Below are 15,937 nucleotides of genomic sequence, written 5' to 3'. Positions count from 1 at the left end.
GATACTTCTGTCAAGAAACGTACATCGCAATTACCGTTGGTAAGTCGTACCGTTATTGTGTTCAACATTTGTCTGTAAAGCTTTGTAACCCTAACCTAACCCTAACCCCAACCCTAACATTTTAAATATTGTCATCTGGCGTACTGTTTGCTGTGCAACAGATCTAATTCTGATCATACGTGAATATGTGACCCATCAATTACTCCTGACTCCTTTTCTAGAATCAAGATTTCTCAATTTATTAACAAGATTGGAGGTCTTTCCTCTAACAAAAAATTGCCACGCTTGAAAAACCTTGCCAAACACCTGATTCTGTATTTGGCCCAAACTTATCAAGGATGTAAAATCTCTGTTTTGGGTAAAATCAAATTGCAGAGTGAACAACAACAAGTGCAATAACAAAAATTGCTTTACAAACAGACTGATTGTTATTCTGTTGAAGATTCCTCACGTGTGCACGGTGAAGCCATGCACCAAAAATTACCAGTCATTTTTTTATGGCTTATGCATTGTACCCTAAAGCGTTGCGTTACGGTAAAATTTAACATAATAATAGTTAGAGCGTTCCTTTATAGAAGAAGTTGTGGCTATATAAGCGCGGCTTTTTACGATACAAATATATATACCCCTATACAAAAATACCTTTATAAGCCTGCATATATGGATATACGCTACATATGAATTAATGGGCTTAGATATTCACAGATTACACGGACTGTTACAGAGACAGTTGTATTTACACAGGTTTTTGATTTTTGTTAAGAGGAAGTTACATGGGTCTTTGCCATTAAGGTTAAAAAATTGTATTGGAAAGGATAGCGTAACTTTCTATTTATAATAATAGTGAATATAAACTTTCGTGGTTTTGTGGAAAAGGTTTATGCAATTCGAAAGAATTACTTTGGGTAAAATTAGACTTTACACCATAGACGGCCATTGGTGTTTTCATATTTCGTGCAAATGGCTATGGGGAAGAACTTCGTGTGGTATACGTTATTGTCAGAATTTTTTTCAGGAAGAAAATTACATGGCTTTGCAGGTTTTTGAAAAATTTAGAAAATCAAAATGCTGCGAAATATAACTTATTTTTTCAGGAAGAAAATTACATGGCTTTGCAGGTTTTTGAAAAATTTATGAAATCATAATACTGCGAAATATAACTTTTTTGTTTAAACAACAAAAATAAATTCATTTAAAGTTCTGTAAAAAAGTTTCAATCACCAAATATAATTTACTCCATATTTTCCTAAATCTATTTCTGAAAAATCACTGCTTATCGTGTTTATTTAAACCCTTAAGCCTGTTCGGTCCGGGGTTTGTCGAATATATTATGACAGAGGGGAGAGGGGGGGGGGTGGATTAGCCCCCTCCTTTCTCCTCCACTCAATAACTTTTCATAGCTCGACCAAATTTGAACAAATGTTCCACACTCATAGTACGGCACAATAAATTTTTGCTTAAGTCATCACATTTTCTGTGACGTCTTCAAAAGCTGAAAATTTGTTTAAAATGCCACTATCTGTTTAAAATTCAATTACTTTAGTTCAAGAGGAAATTTTTACATTCTGTTTGAAGTTTCTAAAAGCTAAATAAAGTTGTTAAGATATTTTCTTGCTTTTACATAGCTCGTATAAAAAAATGCTTGAAAATCCGGGGTTTTTTTATTTTTGGGTAAATTCTTAATATATCGGGAATTTAGTTTAACCGTGTGTCCAAAACATGAAAAAACATCTAACTTGGTAAAACAAAGTTTTGTTGTAAATTTCAAGTTCTAAGGATAATCCTAATAAGAGTCTTCCCCATTAAAACGATTTTATAGAGATTTTTAATGGTAGTTTAGGGTAAGGGACCTAAAAAGTAGACATGCAGGTGTCTGATAGATAAATATTGAAGTACCACAGACATACAACATAGTATTAAGGAGTTATTAAAAAAAACCGTCAAGGGGTGGGAGTTAATTTAGGTTTTAAAAACTGCTCTTTTCGACATATTGTTTAAAGTTTGGTGGATAAATATCGTATGCAATATGTCGAAAAACGTTTTATTGCATTATAATTTATACTTGCAATCCATCATTTTCTTTATATTTTGTGCCTCCAGACACTATATATGCAATATTTGAAGTGTTGTTAACTGTTTTTTTTTTTACAACTGTGTCAACCGTTAGCAGGGTGCACTATGCAATAAACTAACCGATTTTGAAATGTATAGAGATTTGTGTTTTATTTTGTACGAGGCATAAGGAAATATGTTACAATATCCATTTTAAGTTATAATTTAAATTTTATGGGTGGGATGTATGGTGGGATGTATTTAGAAAAGCTTTAGTCAACTTTTTTGCTCGAATAATTTTCGCATTGTCAGAGCAACTAATTTTATTAGGTTTAGCTTTTTAATGTCACAAAGTGGATTCTTCTATGGGCATACAGCTAGTAAGATAATGAATTTGCTCAGATACATTTAGCCGCCGAATTTGCCGTCCAATTCGCTTCAGGAATTCCCTCCTATACAAACTTAAAACCATCAACGCCTATCGCTGAAATGGCGATGTTTTTCTTTTCTTGACGAAATCTGCAGGGTCGCGCCATAACTCGCTTGATACGCAATTTTTATGAACCTATAGAAAATTTAAGTATCTTTTATGTCCCATAAATTTTTAACGGAACTTTTAAAAAACAATGACAATACTGAACAATATCTGTTCCAGTGTTACACTTTTTTTAAAACAGACTTTACTTATGGATCTAATATCAGATTAAATGAGTCTTAAATTTTCCTATTTGTAATAATAAGTGTGTAACTCTAATTTTGCGGGTTCCTAGTAGGTTATTTAATATTCGTCGTAAAGTAATGTGTTTGGCATCCGCAGGTTTTCACAAACAGGTTTTTTTGTATTTTCAACCGAATATCTGTTGAGTTTCATGAAAATACCAACCCGTATCAAAAATACCGACCAGTATTATCTTTCTTAAACATAAAAAACGACCAGGCCTTTTACAGTTATTGCAAATGATAATGATTAAATAAATTTCTATTTAAGGACAACATAGGATATGACTCAACGCAGATGAAAGAAAAATATGGCGATCAGATGCACACGCATGTTTCAGAAAAACATAACACTGTTGAAGTTCAAAAACATCATCAAGATTTGTCAAAAAGATCCACCGACTTTGGATCTAAAATTGATGCTGATCAAGCTGATATTGAGTTAGTAAATAAGAGAATATTCCAAGACAATGACGAAGTTCCTCTGGAAGAATTAGCGGAAAAGGACGAGCAAGTCAATTCGCTCTGTGCACAATTAGATGAAACAGCAAAAAAAAGTCTGCATGAAACGGAAGAGCTCCAAACACAGCTTGTTGACACAGAAACTAAATCAAAAATGATGCAACAATGCGATGTAACGCTAATGCTAGTGGACTCGCCAACTTGTCAAGAAGTACAGAATAACCAGCAAGAAACTAAGGTCCAAAATAAAGATAGATTGGGAGAACTAAGAACAAGCAGTGAAGGTCTTTCTTGTGGTGAACAAGAATCCTCATCAGAAGCAGTAAAAATAGAAAGCAATCCTATTTGTATGCATACGTTAAAGGACCAAAGTTTTAAAAGAGACAGTATGGCAGAAATTCAGCAAGATCTTCCAACGTCTCAAGAACAGTTGGCCACAACGCATGAAAGAGGAAATACGTTTTCTGACTTTCAAAGTTGTCCAGAAGAGCTAGAGGTGAAGATTAAAACTCAATATATGTGTGAATTAGAAACATTGAGTACAGAGCTACCTAACACTGAAGATGAATTGGTTATTCCTGATAGTAATAACGCACCATCATCGGCAATATTTGAGACTGAAATCAATCCTCTCTTTCCAGAAGAACAAAAAACTGAAAAACTACAACAAAATGAACAACATTTAACAGGAGAAAATTATTACTCAGACAGTCAAAAACAGCAATCATGCGAAACAGAACATGAGAATGGTTTGAATATTAAAAGTGAAACAAAACATCATCAACCATTTCCAGGAGAATTAACAACAAAGGACGAAGAAGAAAGTTCTTTCCATGCACAGCTATCAGAAGAACTAACCCAGAAAGATCAGAACACGGAACAGATGAGGACAGAGCTAATTGGCATTAAAACCAAATTTGATCTAGGAAAATTGAGATGTTATTACGTCAGAGAAGCTTTAGCTGACTTTGAATCTTTTCATGAAGAGTTAGTAGCACAGCATGATCAACTGTTGGAAACTAAAATCCAATATGAAAACGCATTAAAAACGTTAAGCACAGACTTAGCCAGCACGAAAGCTGAATTACACCTTGCAAAGAAGGGGCAGGATGACGCTAAACAATTTTTATTTGACTTTCAAAGCTATCAACAAGATTTAGAAGCTCAGAATTCTCAACTAGTAGAAACTAAAATCCAAAATGAAAATGAATTGGAACAGTTAAACACAGAGGTAATCAGCCTGGAAGCTGAATTAAACCTTGTGCAATTGGAACATCATAACGTTACGCAATTTTTAGCCGGCTTAGAAGCCTCTCAAGAAGAGATGGTATCTAAGAATGCGCAGCTAGTGCAATCTAATATCGAAATGAAAAGTGAATTAGAACAGTTAAAAACAGATTTATCTAACGTTAGTAAAGAATTAGCTATGGTAACATTTGAGAATTTTGACTTAAAAAAACTTAACAGTGAAATCAAAACTTTTCAGGAAGAGTTGATTGTGAAGGATGAAGAAGTAAAGTCTCTCTATGCACAGCTAGCACAAACAAAAAATCAGAATGAACAGTTAAATTTAGAACTAGTTGACAAAAACACAGCCCTTTATCGATTACAGCTAAAACATGACGAACTTCGGGAACAAGCAACAGCTTCTCAAGAAATTTTAACATCAACGAATGAAGAATTATTATCTGTACGTGAAGAGCTAGCGGAAACAAGAAACCAAAATCAGCAGGAGGAGGAACAGTTGAGGGCAGAGCTAGCGAACAAAAACATTGAACTTGATCGCCTAAAACAAGAAAATGAAAGAAGAACGGAAGAATCGCTGACCCTTCGTGCAGAGTTAGAAGAAATAACACACCAATTAAGAAATGAGCAAGATAGAGTTGAATTAATTAATGCTTATCTACAAGATCTTTCTAATGAAAGACAAAGCGATTCAAGGGACTGGATACTAGAGCGGGATGAATTATTTTTAATGAAACAAGAAATTGGAGTTGGTGGATGGGGAACTGTGGAACTCGCAAAGTTTCGTGGAACTGAAGTTGCTGTTAAAAAAATTCATCACCTTATATTGTCTCGTCACAATCGCCGACTGTTTGAACGTGAAATGGCGATAGCATCAAGGTGTCGCCATCCATGTCTTGTTCAATTTATTGGCGCAACAAACGATGACGGTGCTCCATTATTTGTGATGGAACGCCTGGAGGTTGACTTGAGGACATTGTTATCGAGGGAAACGCTGGAGAATCTAAACTGTTTACAAATAGGATTCGACACAATATGTGCTTTAAATTATCTTCACAAGTCAAAACCAGTCCCGATTATCCACCGCGATGTCAGTAGTGCAAACGTTTTACTGCATCGTGGAAAAGATAGATGGAGAGCAAAACTTTCAGATTATGGTGCAGCTAACTTTACCCGATTGTCGATGACAAAAAATCCTGGAGCCGTCCTATATTGTGCACCTGAAGCTTGTACTAATAATCAAACGAGTAAAGTAAGTGTATTCTTCCGTAAGTAAACTGTCTTTATATAACTTTGTACTAAATTTTATGGCCTGCATCGTAATTTTTTTAATACTCAAAATCTCTATTCCTATTTGTTTATTTTGTGCAAACGGATACTAGCCGGTATTGATGTGGTATTGTGAATTATTTTCTGACTGATACAAAAAACCGGTTAGTATAAAAAAATCCGATGATTTGATTGGTTTACGGCTTATTAAAACAGGGCTTGCAATGTCTGTGCCCTGACCGCAACCTCGTCCCCAGGGCTTGTTAGGCTTTTTATATTTGGACGGCCTGAACAAGGCCCTGGCCCTGGCTGGTCACGTGCCGACAAAATACCCACGTATGGTGGGTATTTTGAAAATAATTATTTTGCTCGCTCTTCCAACGCACACGGTAAAAATATACACAGGCAGTCGAGACCATCATCAAAAATACTTATTAAATGTTTTAATCTCGGCGAGTTACAATTTTAGTACGCCAAATGCAGAAAATGGACAAAGTGGTGAATTTATTTAGTCGTATTCAAACTTCACTTGAATGTAATAATGTGGCTGGCTTTTTCTTAAAACCTAAGCAAGTTGCCTGTTGGGAAAGCTTGCTTAATGGCCACGACGTACTGGCTGTTCTTCCAACTGGATATGGGAAGTCTTTGATATACCAACTGTTGCCTGATTTTCTACCAAGAAAATGTTCTCAAAACATTGTAATCGTCGTGACTCCATTGACGTCAATTATTGAAGATCAAATAAAAACAATGGAAGCTCAATGTGTTCCAGCTGGCGTTTTAAATACAGAAAGAGAGGAAACTAGTGAAATTATCAGCTTATTTAGCAAAGATATCACTCACAAAATCCAAATAACAGAAAATGTGAAATTGGGGAAGATCAAGATATTGTTTTCTCATCCAGAGTCGATTTTGAGTGCAGAAGGCATGAGATTGCTAAAAAGTCCTATATTCCGCCAAAATGTAGCTGCCTGTGTAATCGATGAAGCACACTGTGTTGAGTTATGGTAAGTTCTTACACATCATAATAAAAAAACGCAGCTCATAAATATACACAAGCTATAAATATTTTTCACTTTTCATAAACAGAATAAAACTGTGGATACAAATATGTATCAAAATAAAAAAACGCAGCTCATAAATATACAGCTACAAGCGATAAATATTTTTCACTTTTCATAAACAGAATATATAACTGTGGATACAAATATGTTGTTACATATAAATAAAATTTATTTTAAAAATGTATGTGTTATACCTTAAATGGAAGAAATTTTGACAGAAAGAAAATTTGGCGGATTTGACAAAAAAATTATCTGCCAAATTCCATTTTAATTTTTATTCACACAATTATATTCCACCAATTTTTTTTTCCTCTAAAAATTTATTCCTTCAAGATATACAATAGATATAATATATCTAAAAAGTAAAAAACTAGGTAAAAAATAAAGCTATAAAAAATCTATAAAAAAACAAGTTAAAAATAATGACGTGATAAATATATATATAAATATATATATAATATATAAGTTAACAAACACATTTTTCTCTTTATAGGGGCGAAGATTTCCGTAAAAGCTTTGGCGATTTAGCTACACTTAAAGCATTGTTCCCAACAGCAGTTACGTTAGCCCTAACAGCAACAGCACCACTAGCAATGGTTGAAAAAATTACTGACAGTTTATCTATTTCCTCGTGCAAAATTGTCCGGAGCAGTCCAAATCGTCCAAATATAAAACTAACTGTACGAAAAAGAATGCCAAATAACTATAGCAAAGCCAGTTATGATGAAATTCTTTTGCCAATGACCAAAGGACTCAACAGACTTAGAGAAAAATTTCCAATGACTATTATATATATGAAGTTAAAGTACTGTGGATATGCATTTAAGTTGTTCAATTCGAAAATTAAAGATCCGTTTGTTGGTGAAAATTGTGTTCCGGCCAACAGATTATTTGCACAATTTCATGCACCCACTACGAAACTAATGAAATATGACATAATTGAAGAAATTAGGAAAGAAAATTCAAACATTCGAGTAATTTTTGCCACAGCTGCACTTGGTATGGGTGTAAATATACCACATGTTACAAAAGTCATACATATCACACCACCAGCTACATTAGAATCGTATTTACAAGAGTTTGGTAGAGCTGGTAGAAATGGAAATTCCTCTTCTGCAATAATATATTACAATAACTCTGATATAAGTGAAAATAATAAAATTATGTCAACTGCAATGAAAGAATATTGCACAACAACAAATTGTTTGAGAAAAACTATTCTCACATATTTTGGATTTTCTTGTCAAGCACAAGTTTCATGTTGTTCTAATTGTAATGGAGATGAGAATCATTGTGAAGACAAAGAATTAAACCACATTGAAAAAAAAAACTTTCAGACCACTGGATGGTGTTAATTTCGAAAAGTTACGAAAAGAACTATTTGAAGTAAAAATCCAATCTGAATTAGCGTTATTCCATGTCTTACCGCAACAAGAATATAATTCAAAATGTATTGAAGACATCTTACAACAGTTACAATATATAAATACCTTGGACGATATGTTTGATAAATTTGGTATTTGCGATGAAACGTATTCAAAAAAAATATATGACCTTGTTGAATGTTATGCTCCTAGGTGTTAAAAATTTGTGAGGTTATTTTTTAAAACAAGGATATGAAAAAACTATTTTTATGCAATATAAACACTGACTTTTCTGTATATTTTATTAAGGAGCAAATTTGACAATTTTTATGTCTCTGGTCCATCAAACTTAGAAAAGAACTCTGGTCCATCAAACTTAGAAAAGAACTCTGGTCCATCAAACTTAGAAAAGAACTCAAACAAAAAAAGCTTCCACTTGTGAAATTTCAGATGCATATCTTTTTTGTACGTTAACTCGAATTAATATTTTTTTCTCACTTTTAAGGTATATAATATATATCATAACATAAAATTGTAAAAAATATTTAAAAAAAATAAATGCAACTAATTTCAAACTAGTTCATCTCTGTGTTTTTTCAACCAATTGTGAAAATCTGTCACGTTCATATAGCGCAAAGGTGACCTTTTTATAGCTGGGAAACTGTTATGGAAACGACCTGATGAATGGTGAAAAGGTTTTAGTTCGAGAAGATCTAATATCATTTCATTCTCATCTTCAAAAGCATCACTGGTGCTATGTTGTGTAGAGGATCTTTGTATACTAGCATTTTTGTCATAATTTTCCAGGATTTCTTTAATTCCGTTAGCAGCTTTAGTAATTTTAGTTATAGATGATATTGTCTTGTTAGGACCCATTCTCTGAACTATATTTTTGGAAACTTTATTCACAATCTCCTGAGCAAGGTCGTCTTCAATATTTTTCCCCTTACCGCCACGCCAGTTGACAAAATTCCCCCACTTAAACTCCTCAGATAATCGTGGTGTCAGTAAACACTCAACTTGAGCAATGCTGACAAACATTTCCAGAGCATATTTGCTGTAAGAACCTAAAGATTTAAACACATTTAAAAGCATCTTTTGGTTGATAAGAGTACGGTTTCCATCACCTTCTTTTGCTGCATCCTTGAGTTGCAGAACCAGAATCGTAAGAAATATTACGCAAAAACCATAATTTTCAACAAAATCATCACCATCTCTTGGTGGGGATTTCTGCAGCAAGTATTCATCTAAAAACTTTGTCAATATGTTATTCATATACGCGTCTTTCTCAGCATCAGATTTATGAACAAAGTTAGTAGGGAAAGGGTAAACAGATGGTTTATCCTCCAAACTTTCCATTCCAAAAAACTTCATCAGTGCAACAACAATATATGCACGTCCAAGACTGATAAATAATTCCTCACAACCATCAAAAGAATCGAGTACTTTAGCAGGAGTAACATTTTTTCGACGAAGCTTCTCCCTAAAATACTTTATCGTTCCATTCTCAGCAATGGATTCAGGTTTATGCAAGAGGTGGTATGAATATTGCAAAAGAGCTGCTTTGGTATGCCACATTACTGGTTTAAAAGGAGAGCAGTGTTCAAATCGATGGCTAGGAGTATGTGCACCAGCTAGTAAATCTTTTGCACCAGCAAATCTTACACGTGTTAATTGATCGCCACCAAACACAATTTTCATTTCTTTCATGGGATCAGAATCTGTAAAATTGATGTGTGCAAATTTCTGACCAGGGTTGGCTTGGAAGGTTTCAAGAAGTGGTCCATCATCAAGGTTTGGCATGTTTTGCAACATGCCTGTTTCATGGTAAATTTCTGCGATCCATTTTTCGTACGTTCGAAGTATCTTTACACAATCAGCATAGTGTGCTTCATTTGCATTAATGATAGGCATAGATGCAATGAATGACCGTTCCCCCATTTCGTGGCTATATTGATGATCAATGTGTTGTGGAACAAATGATTTCAGAAATTTGAACTTTGGGAAAAAATCCAACAAAATACGCCCAACCAAAATTTTTGAAGTTCTGATATATTCCCTCCACTCTGCAATGTTTAATGAAAATGTACTCAGTGGTAATAATGCAATATCACGTTTTGGATTGTCATTATCGAGATGGTCAAATGATAGACGGTTTTCAATCAAATTTGTGGCAAATAGATGGAGATCTTCATTTTGATTGTTTTTATGCATATCTCCTGTCCCTCGAAACACAGCTCCACCTTTAACTTTATCAATGACACCATCACGAAAATGACCACCAATCAAATCCAATAAAACCTCTCTTCTGCTCGGGCACAAGCAAACACCTAATCTTTGAAACCGTATCTGCAACTAAAAACAAAAGCCAATATAAATAGATTATTTTCAACAAATGAGGCTGTAGACTACACTTTTTTATAAGAAACTGGAAATTTGGCTTCAGCCCTTGAATTGTTTTTTTTTTTTTTCACTTGTTCAGCCTTACTGATAAGGCTGAACAAGTGAAAAAAGGTACTGATAACTCAATATTGAGAAAATTAAAAAAATAAATTGATAGATTCACAGGTCTCTTGCTGAAAAGCTTAAAAGTAATGTGAGAATAAATAAAAATCAGTTCAATTGCTTACACAAAATCCTTTATTATTATATTATGTATATACATACCTGTTTACTGCAACCACCTTCTATTAAAAGAGTGGTGTTAATTCTTTGAAATAAACTTAGTTCGTGCCAACGTGACTGCATCAGAATTGAGTAAATGAAAGCATATTTTATTTCACTCTGCCTGTTTTCAATATCACCAGCAATTGTTTCCAGAATATCGACAAAATAGGGGATTTTCAACATCTCAGTTTTGATATTTTTGATCTGCAAATTTGAAAGTCCATCATAGGTATTGTTAAGTAAAGTTGAACCATTTTCATCTCTCCTGCATAGACTTTTACATGCCATATTCAGATCAGAGAGTAATAATTTGACAAAAACATCAAACATCTTTAAAACCAGGTGTCTCCCACATTAATTTCCCAATAAAGGGTACTTCTTTTGTGCCAAAAACATTGTTCAATTTTTTCAAAATACTGTCACTTGATTCAATATTCTCTTTATCAATGTTATCTGCACTTTGTACGTTTGTTAAATCAAATAATTTCTTACGAGAAGGTTCATTTTTGCTTGTGATTGTGTTACAATCTTCTGGTAGCAGCATTCTCTTGACAGACATGTTTCGATTAAGTTCACCTTGGACGTTGTGACAAGAGTTCCTGTACTCGTCAACCTTGGTAATAAAAGATTCGCATGTTCGGCAAACGACTTTCGTTATACAGTCATGCTCGTTGATACCTATGCCACACACTTCATGCACTTTTGAAGCAAGATTTTTTGCCAACAGGGTGGCCACTCAAAATTAAAAAAAAATCCAAGAACTAATCAAGAACAATTCCAGAACAAAATATTGGTTTTCAAGGACAAAAATAATTTTTAACAACTTCAACAAAAGCTAATATCTTGATCAATTCACTGACTTTATACATCAATATAGCATAATCTGTGATAATTTGAACAAAATAAAAGAGTGTAGACATGTAGAAACCTTGATAATAAAGTTGATATCGTTCCAGAAATCATTCTTTTAGGAGTACATAGCTACTTTGTGTACAAGTTTATAAATACTTATCAGAAAGCTAGAATTATATAGTAACAAAAGTGTAAAACTAAAAATAACAGAATATAAAAGTCACAAAAATAACAAAGTTCAATAAATAGTGTTCTTCTCTTCTTGTTTCTAAAATCTATTTATCCAGTATTATGGAAACGGTCCAAAGGATTCTATTTCTTGTGTTTTATAAAACTTTAATTCTCAATTAAAAATAGAACATATATTGTATTGTATAAGAAGATCTTCAAATTAGAAAATGAACCAGACAAAATGACGCTAATATGAAGCTAATAAATAATCCATATATCTTGAAATAAACTAATGTCAACAAACTACGAGTATTATAGAGGTTATTAGTTTTTGAGATCTTCCTCCAGTTTTTTAATAGCCTCATCTAAATCCACCATTGTCACTTTTTTCTCTGTAATGGCTTTTCTGAATGCATGGCTAACCTCGCCCTCATCAAGACAGTTGTTCATATCTTTGTTCAATGATCGAATACATGTATCTACCTCCATTCGTTTGCGTTTCACACTATCAATCTCATATGCTATTATCTTTCTCTTGTTATTCGCTGCTTCATTTTCTTTTGATTTTTTTACTTCTTCAAGGGCAAATACATACCTAGAACGGGCTGTTTTACATGATGTAACCATTTTGGCAGTGATTTCAATATCATGCACATCTTTCTTGCAACACTTTAAGGCATCATATACCAACCGCTGAGCACATAGTGACTTGTTTTTAAGATTTTCGATAGTGACTTCTTTGTTGATGCTGAATCCTCTCTCGATCTGGCTTTGTCCATGTGAAATAGTGAAGACCATCACCATGACTTTCCATAAATCTTTGTATTTATCAGAACCGTTTAAATACTCGCGGTAAAAATGATCCAAACGATTATCAGAAAGGCTAAAGCCAAGAAACTTATCTTTATGAGTCTTAGCTGTGCGTGAGATGAACTCCTCCAACTGCAACTTGGCATTATCTGCTTCTTTTGAATTGATGTGATTTGTTGTGTAAAACTTGTCCACGACCTTTTCAAACTTAAGTAGACAGTTTTTACTTTCAATCATATTCTTTGGAACAAGACTAGACAAAGATCGAACAAAAAGGTGTTTCAATGGCGATCGTTCTTGTAGCTTTTCAATAATACCTTTAATAAGTGCAGCACATTCTCCTTTAAACTTCAACTTCTTTGTCAAACTGGCTTGAAGGGACGAAAGCAAGGTTTTGGTGGCAGTTGGTAACTTGACTAATTCCGGTGGTAAATGATTCTCTCGTTTCTGCAAATCAATTTTAATTAAAGAATAAGCTGAATCAGCTTCATCAATAACGGTTTTCCGAATGAAAATCTTCATTAACCGACGGATAATATTTTCTTATATTTCCGAAACAAATGGCATCATTGGATTATCCGTCTGGAATTGCTTCAGATACGAAGACATCATGCTGGCTACATCAACAAAGAATTGTAACTTTACTTGCATAAACATGTCAGTGTGGTGGGTGACCAAGGTGTCATACGAACTGTTTTTGCTTGGTTGTTTTGATTTGCATAAGGTTTGATAATGCTTTATGACATTCACAACATTTTCCCAAACTTCCTTTGCTCGGATGGCAACAGGTTCATCCTCAACCCAGCGTGTCTGGCAAAACATTATTGGAAAAACATCTGATTTGCTTAACTGAATATATAGATCTCTTCGAGCTGGGGAATCATTGAACAGCTTCCACATGGCCTTTAAAACCTTTTCCAATTTCCAGCCAGTTGCTTTTACGCCAGTCTGAAAGGCTCCGTGCACCACGTGTAATCCACACGAACCAACATCAATAATTTGGGGATATTCTTTCTCAGTACGATGCGATTTTAAATTTTCATAAACTTTCCAATTAGTGTTTGGTCCGTCCATGGAAAGCATGACCATTGATTTCTGGGGTAACGCATCAGTTGCTTGAAGAATCTCGTGCAAGATGTTATCTGCATTTGGGCGCCTGAAAAACCTTGAGGTTAGGTAACGTGTCTGGACTTCATAGAGATTTTCATTCCAGAAACGAATCTGAACGTCCATTTGTTCTTCCTGTTTATAATGATTCAAACTTTCGTCAAAAAGTGTGGAATAGGTTGGCGAATTTTTAATTTCTTGGAGCAAGATTTCCATGAAATATGGGGCTGATCCATGTACGATGTAGTACGCACATTTCGTTTTTGATAACTGGAATGACTTTGCTATGTCACTGTCAGGGAACATCACACAAAATAGCTGGTTCAAATTCAAGCAAGAACGAAATGAATGATGTGATGTTAGTACTTTCAGAGCCCAACGAATTTCAGCATGGGAAACTGCTAATGTACTCATCATTAAATCAATCTTGTTAGTGGCGGGGGAGGCGTCTTTGCTTGATGATGGCTTTGGAGGGTTACTTTTGAAGAACAGACCAGAAACTGGACTATAGTTTTTCACATTCACTTGATGCTTGTTGCCCTTAGAATGCGATGCTAAAGCACTTTTTCCCATTATAGTTATGTCTATCACTGTGTTACAAAGTCTACACAATGCTTTGTGTTTATCTGGTCCCCTTTTCAACCATATTTTAAACTGTTCATCGCTCAACCAACTTTCATTAAAAATACTTTTTTCATGCATTCTGGTACTTTTTTTACTAGACATTTTTTTACTATTCTAAAAAGATTTTTCATAGAATTGTAAAAACTCAAGAACATTCAAGAACCAAGGGTGGAAAACATACTATTTCAAGAACAATTCAAGACCAAATAAAATTCAAGAACATTCAAGAACATTCAAGGTTTTCAAGGACGAGTGGCCACCCTGGCCAATCCAATTTTAGAAAAAATTTTGATTAGGTGTCTCTGCTGAGTGAATTTTCCACATAATCTACACACTCCCTGTTGCGAAACATTTTTTCTTGGATAAAACTTCTTTGGTGTTACAGCTGCTGCCATGCTATGTTTGCATTCTCCATTTTCTGAAAATTTAAGAATTAGAAATATTACAACAGAACAAACAAAACTACTGTAAGGGTTTTACTGACAAGGATTTGTATATATTGTCCATACACAAGAATATCATACAATAATGATGAATGTTGAAAGTACAGTGAGAACACAAATTACAAAGTAATACTTTAACAGAGAACACAAAATGGTACATAGCCTAAGGTTCCTGTGTAGGATACGAGGCCTACCCATATTCAATGCAGGAACAAGAAATCATAAAGCAAAATATTAAATATTAATAAGAATTTTTAAGTCTACCCTAGCACACAAGATGATATGCACTTACTTTTCCATAGCTAAACATTATGTTACATATAGCTAGCTATATATGTATGACAGTTTTGATCGCTTGTGAAGTTCGTTCCTTCTTCAGTTCATTTAACAGTGTGAGTTTTTAGCAACACAAGATGCTCAAACCTGCTTTCAACCAGTTATTGTTAATCTTCTTTCTGGTAAAATACTTTCAGAACTGTTGCAGTTCCATATCAAAAATAATGTTTTTCCAAAATTTTGAATCTAGCTACATTTAGCTAGTAGAACAACATCAAAAACCAAACCAAACGCAACACCCACAAAATAACAGCCACCATTTTTAAAGAGCTACTTTTTGAATTGCTAATCCGCGGTCCATCACCACGAAAAGTTCTCGAATTTTGATTTTTTCTCGCCACATAATTTTGCCTCTAATATCACTCGCGGGACGCGTTTTAATTATGCGAGTTCTTACGGCCAATCAAATTTGTCACGTGACCAGCCAGGGCCAGGGCCTTGTTCAGGCCGTCCAAATATAAAAAGCCTAACAAGCCCTGGGGACGAGGTTGCCCTGACCGAGGGCTTTGTATTTTACAGTCCAACATCAAAACCGGTCAGTATCCGTTTTATTACCTGACTGCATCTTATCTGAAAATAAACATTCCTTTGTGAACAAAAAACAACAAAGCTATTTTTTTAAGTTGATATTTCCAAGCCACCAAGGAAGAATTAAAACGCATGTTCGATTTTTATACTTTTAGAATTTAAGATCGTTCGATTTTAAACTTTTGTAAGTTCACAAAACAATTTCAAATCATTGTTTATATGAATG

At 34.2% G+C, this 15,937-nt stretch overlaps 4 protein-coding genes across 4 annotated transcripts; 2 read left to right on the top strand and 2 right to left on the bottom strand.

Moving 5' to 3' along the window:
- Positions 1-497: 497 nt before the first annotated feature.
- Positions 498-5,777, top strand: LOC130646106 (uncharacterized). The gene is made up of 4 exons (XM_057452245.1): positions 498-534; positions 845-905; positions 1,016-1,118; positions 3,041-5,777. The coding sequence occupies exons 1-4, from the start codon at positions 498-500 to the stop codon at positions 5,750-5,752; spliced, it is 2,913 nt and encodes a 970-aa protein (XP_057308228.1). The 3' UTR covers positions 5,753-5,777.
- Positions 5,778-5,993: 216 nt separating this feature from the next.
- Positions 5,994-8,454, top strand: LOC130645816 (ATP-dependent DNA helicase RecQ-like). The gene is made up of 2 exons (XM_057451921.1): positions 5,994-6,752; positions 7,303-8,454. Exons 1-2 carry the CDS (start codon positions 6,223-6,225, stop codon positions 8,162-8,164), a joined length of 1,392 nt encoding a protein of 463 aa, XP_057307904.1. The 5' UTR covers positions 5,994-6,222; the 3' UTR covers positions 8,165-8,454.
- A 212-nt stretch (positions 8,455-8,666) lies between these two features.
- On the bottom strand, positions 8,667-11,572 carry LOC130645815 (uncharacterized). The gene is made up of 2 exons (XM_057451920.1): positions 10,841-11,572; positions 8,667-10,528 (listed from the first exon to the last, which is right to left on the bottom strand). Exons 1-2 carry the CDS (start codon positions 11,168-11,170, stop codon positions 8,744-8,746), a joined length of 2,115 nt encoding a protein of 704 aa, XP_057307903.1. The 5' UTR covers positions 11,171-11,572; the 3' UTR covers positions 8,667-8,743.
- Positions 11,573-13,216: 1,644 nt separating this feature from the next.
- Positions 13,217-15,658, bottom strand: LOC130645817 (uncharacterized). The gene is made up of 2 exons (XM_057451922.1): positions 15,140-15,658; positions 13,217-14,822 (listed from the first exon to the last, which is right to left on the bottom strand). The coding sequence occupies exon 2, from the start codon at positions 14,504-14,506 to the stop codon at positions 13,217-13,219; it is 1,290 nt and encodes a 429-aa protein (XP_057307905.1). The 5' UTR covers positions 14,507-14,822; positions 15,140-15,658.
- Positions 15,659-15,937: the final 279 nt, after the last annotated feature.

Source organism: Hydractinia symbiolongicarpus, chromosome 5, assembly GCF_029227915.1.
Source record: "Hydractinia symbiolongicarpus strain clone_291-10 chromosome 5, HSymV2.1, whole genome shotgun sequence".
NCBI lineage: Eukaryota > Metazoa > Cnidaria > Hydrozoa > Anthoathecata > Hydractiniidae > Hydractinia > Hydractinia symbiolongicarpus.
Note: the sequence above shows the minus strand (reverse complement) of the source record. Positions and strands in the feature narration are given on the sequence as shown.

Bases quoted from the DNA above. Each gene is read 5' to 3' on its own strand.
- LOC130646106 (XM_057452245.1), top strand. From the start codon at position 498: ATGGCTTATGCATTGTACCCTAAAGCGTTGCGTTACG. The intron at 535-844 runs GTAAAATTTAAC...TTATAATAATAG, and splicing joins CCCTAAAGCGTTGCGTTACG to TGAATATAAACTTTCGTGGT. The intron at 1,119-3,040 runs GTTTTTGAAAAA...TTTCTATTTAAG, and splicing joins AAAATTACATGGCTTTGCAG to GACAACATAGGATATGACTC.
- LOC130645816 (XM_057451921.1), top strand. From the start codon at position 6,223: ATGCAGAAAATGGACAAAGTGGTGAATTTATTTAGTCGTATTCAAACT. The intron at 6,753-7,302 runs GTAAGTTCTTAC...TTCTCTTTATAG, and splicing joins GCACACTGTGTTGAGTTATG to GGGCGAAGATTTCCGTAAAA.
- LOC130645815 (XM_057451920.1), bottom strand. From the start codon at position 11,170: ATGTTTGATGTTTTTGTCAAATTATTACTCTCTGATCTGAATATGGCA. The intron at 10,529-10,840 runs GTATGTATATAC...TTTTGTTTTTAG, and splicing joins AAGGTGGTTGCAGTAAACAG to TTGCAGATACGGTTTCAAAG.
- LOC130645817 (XM_057451922.1), bottom strand. From the start codon at position 14,506: ATGTCTAGTAAAAAAAGTACCAGAATGCATGAAAAAAGTATTTTTAAT.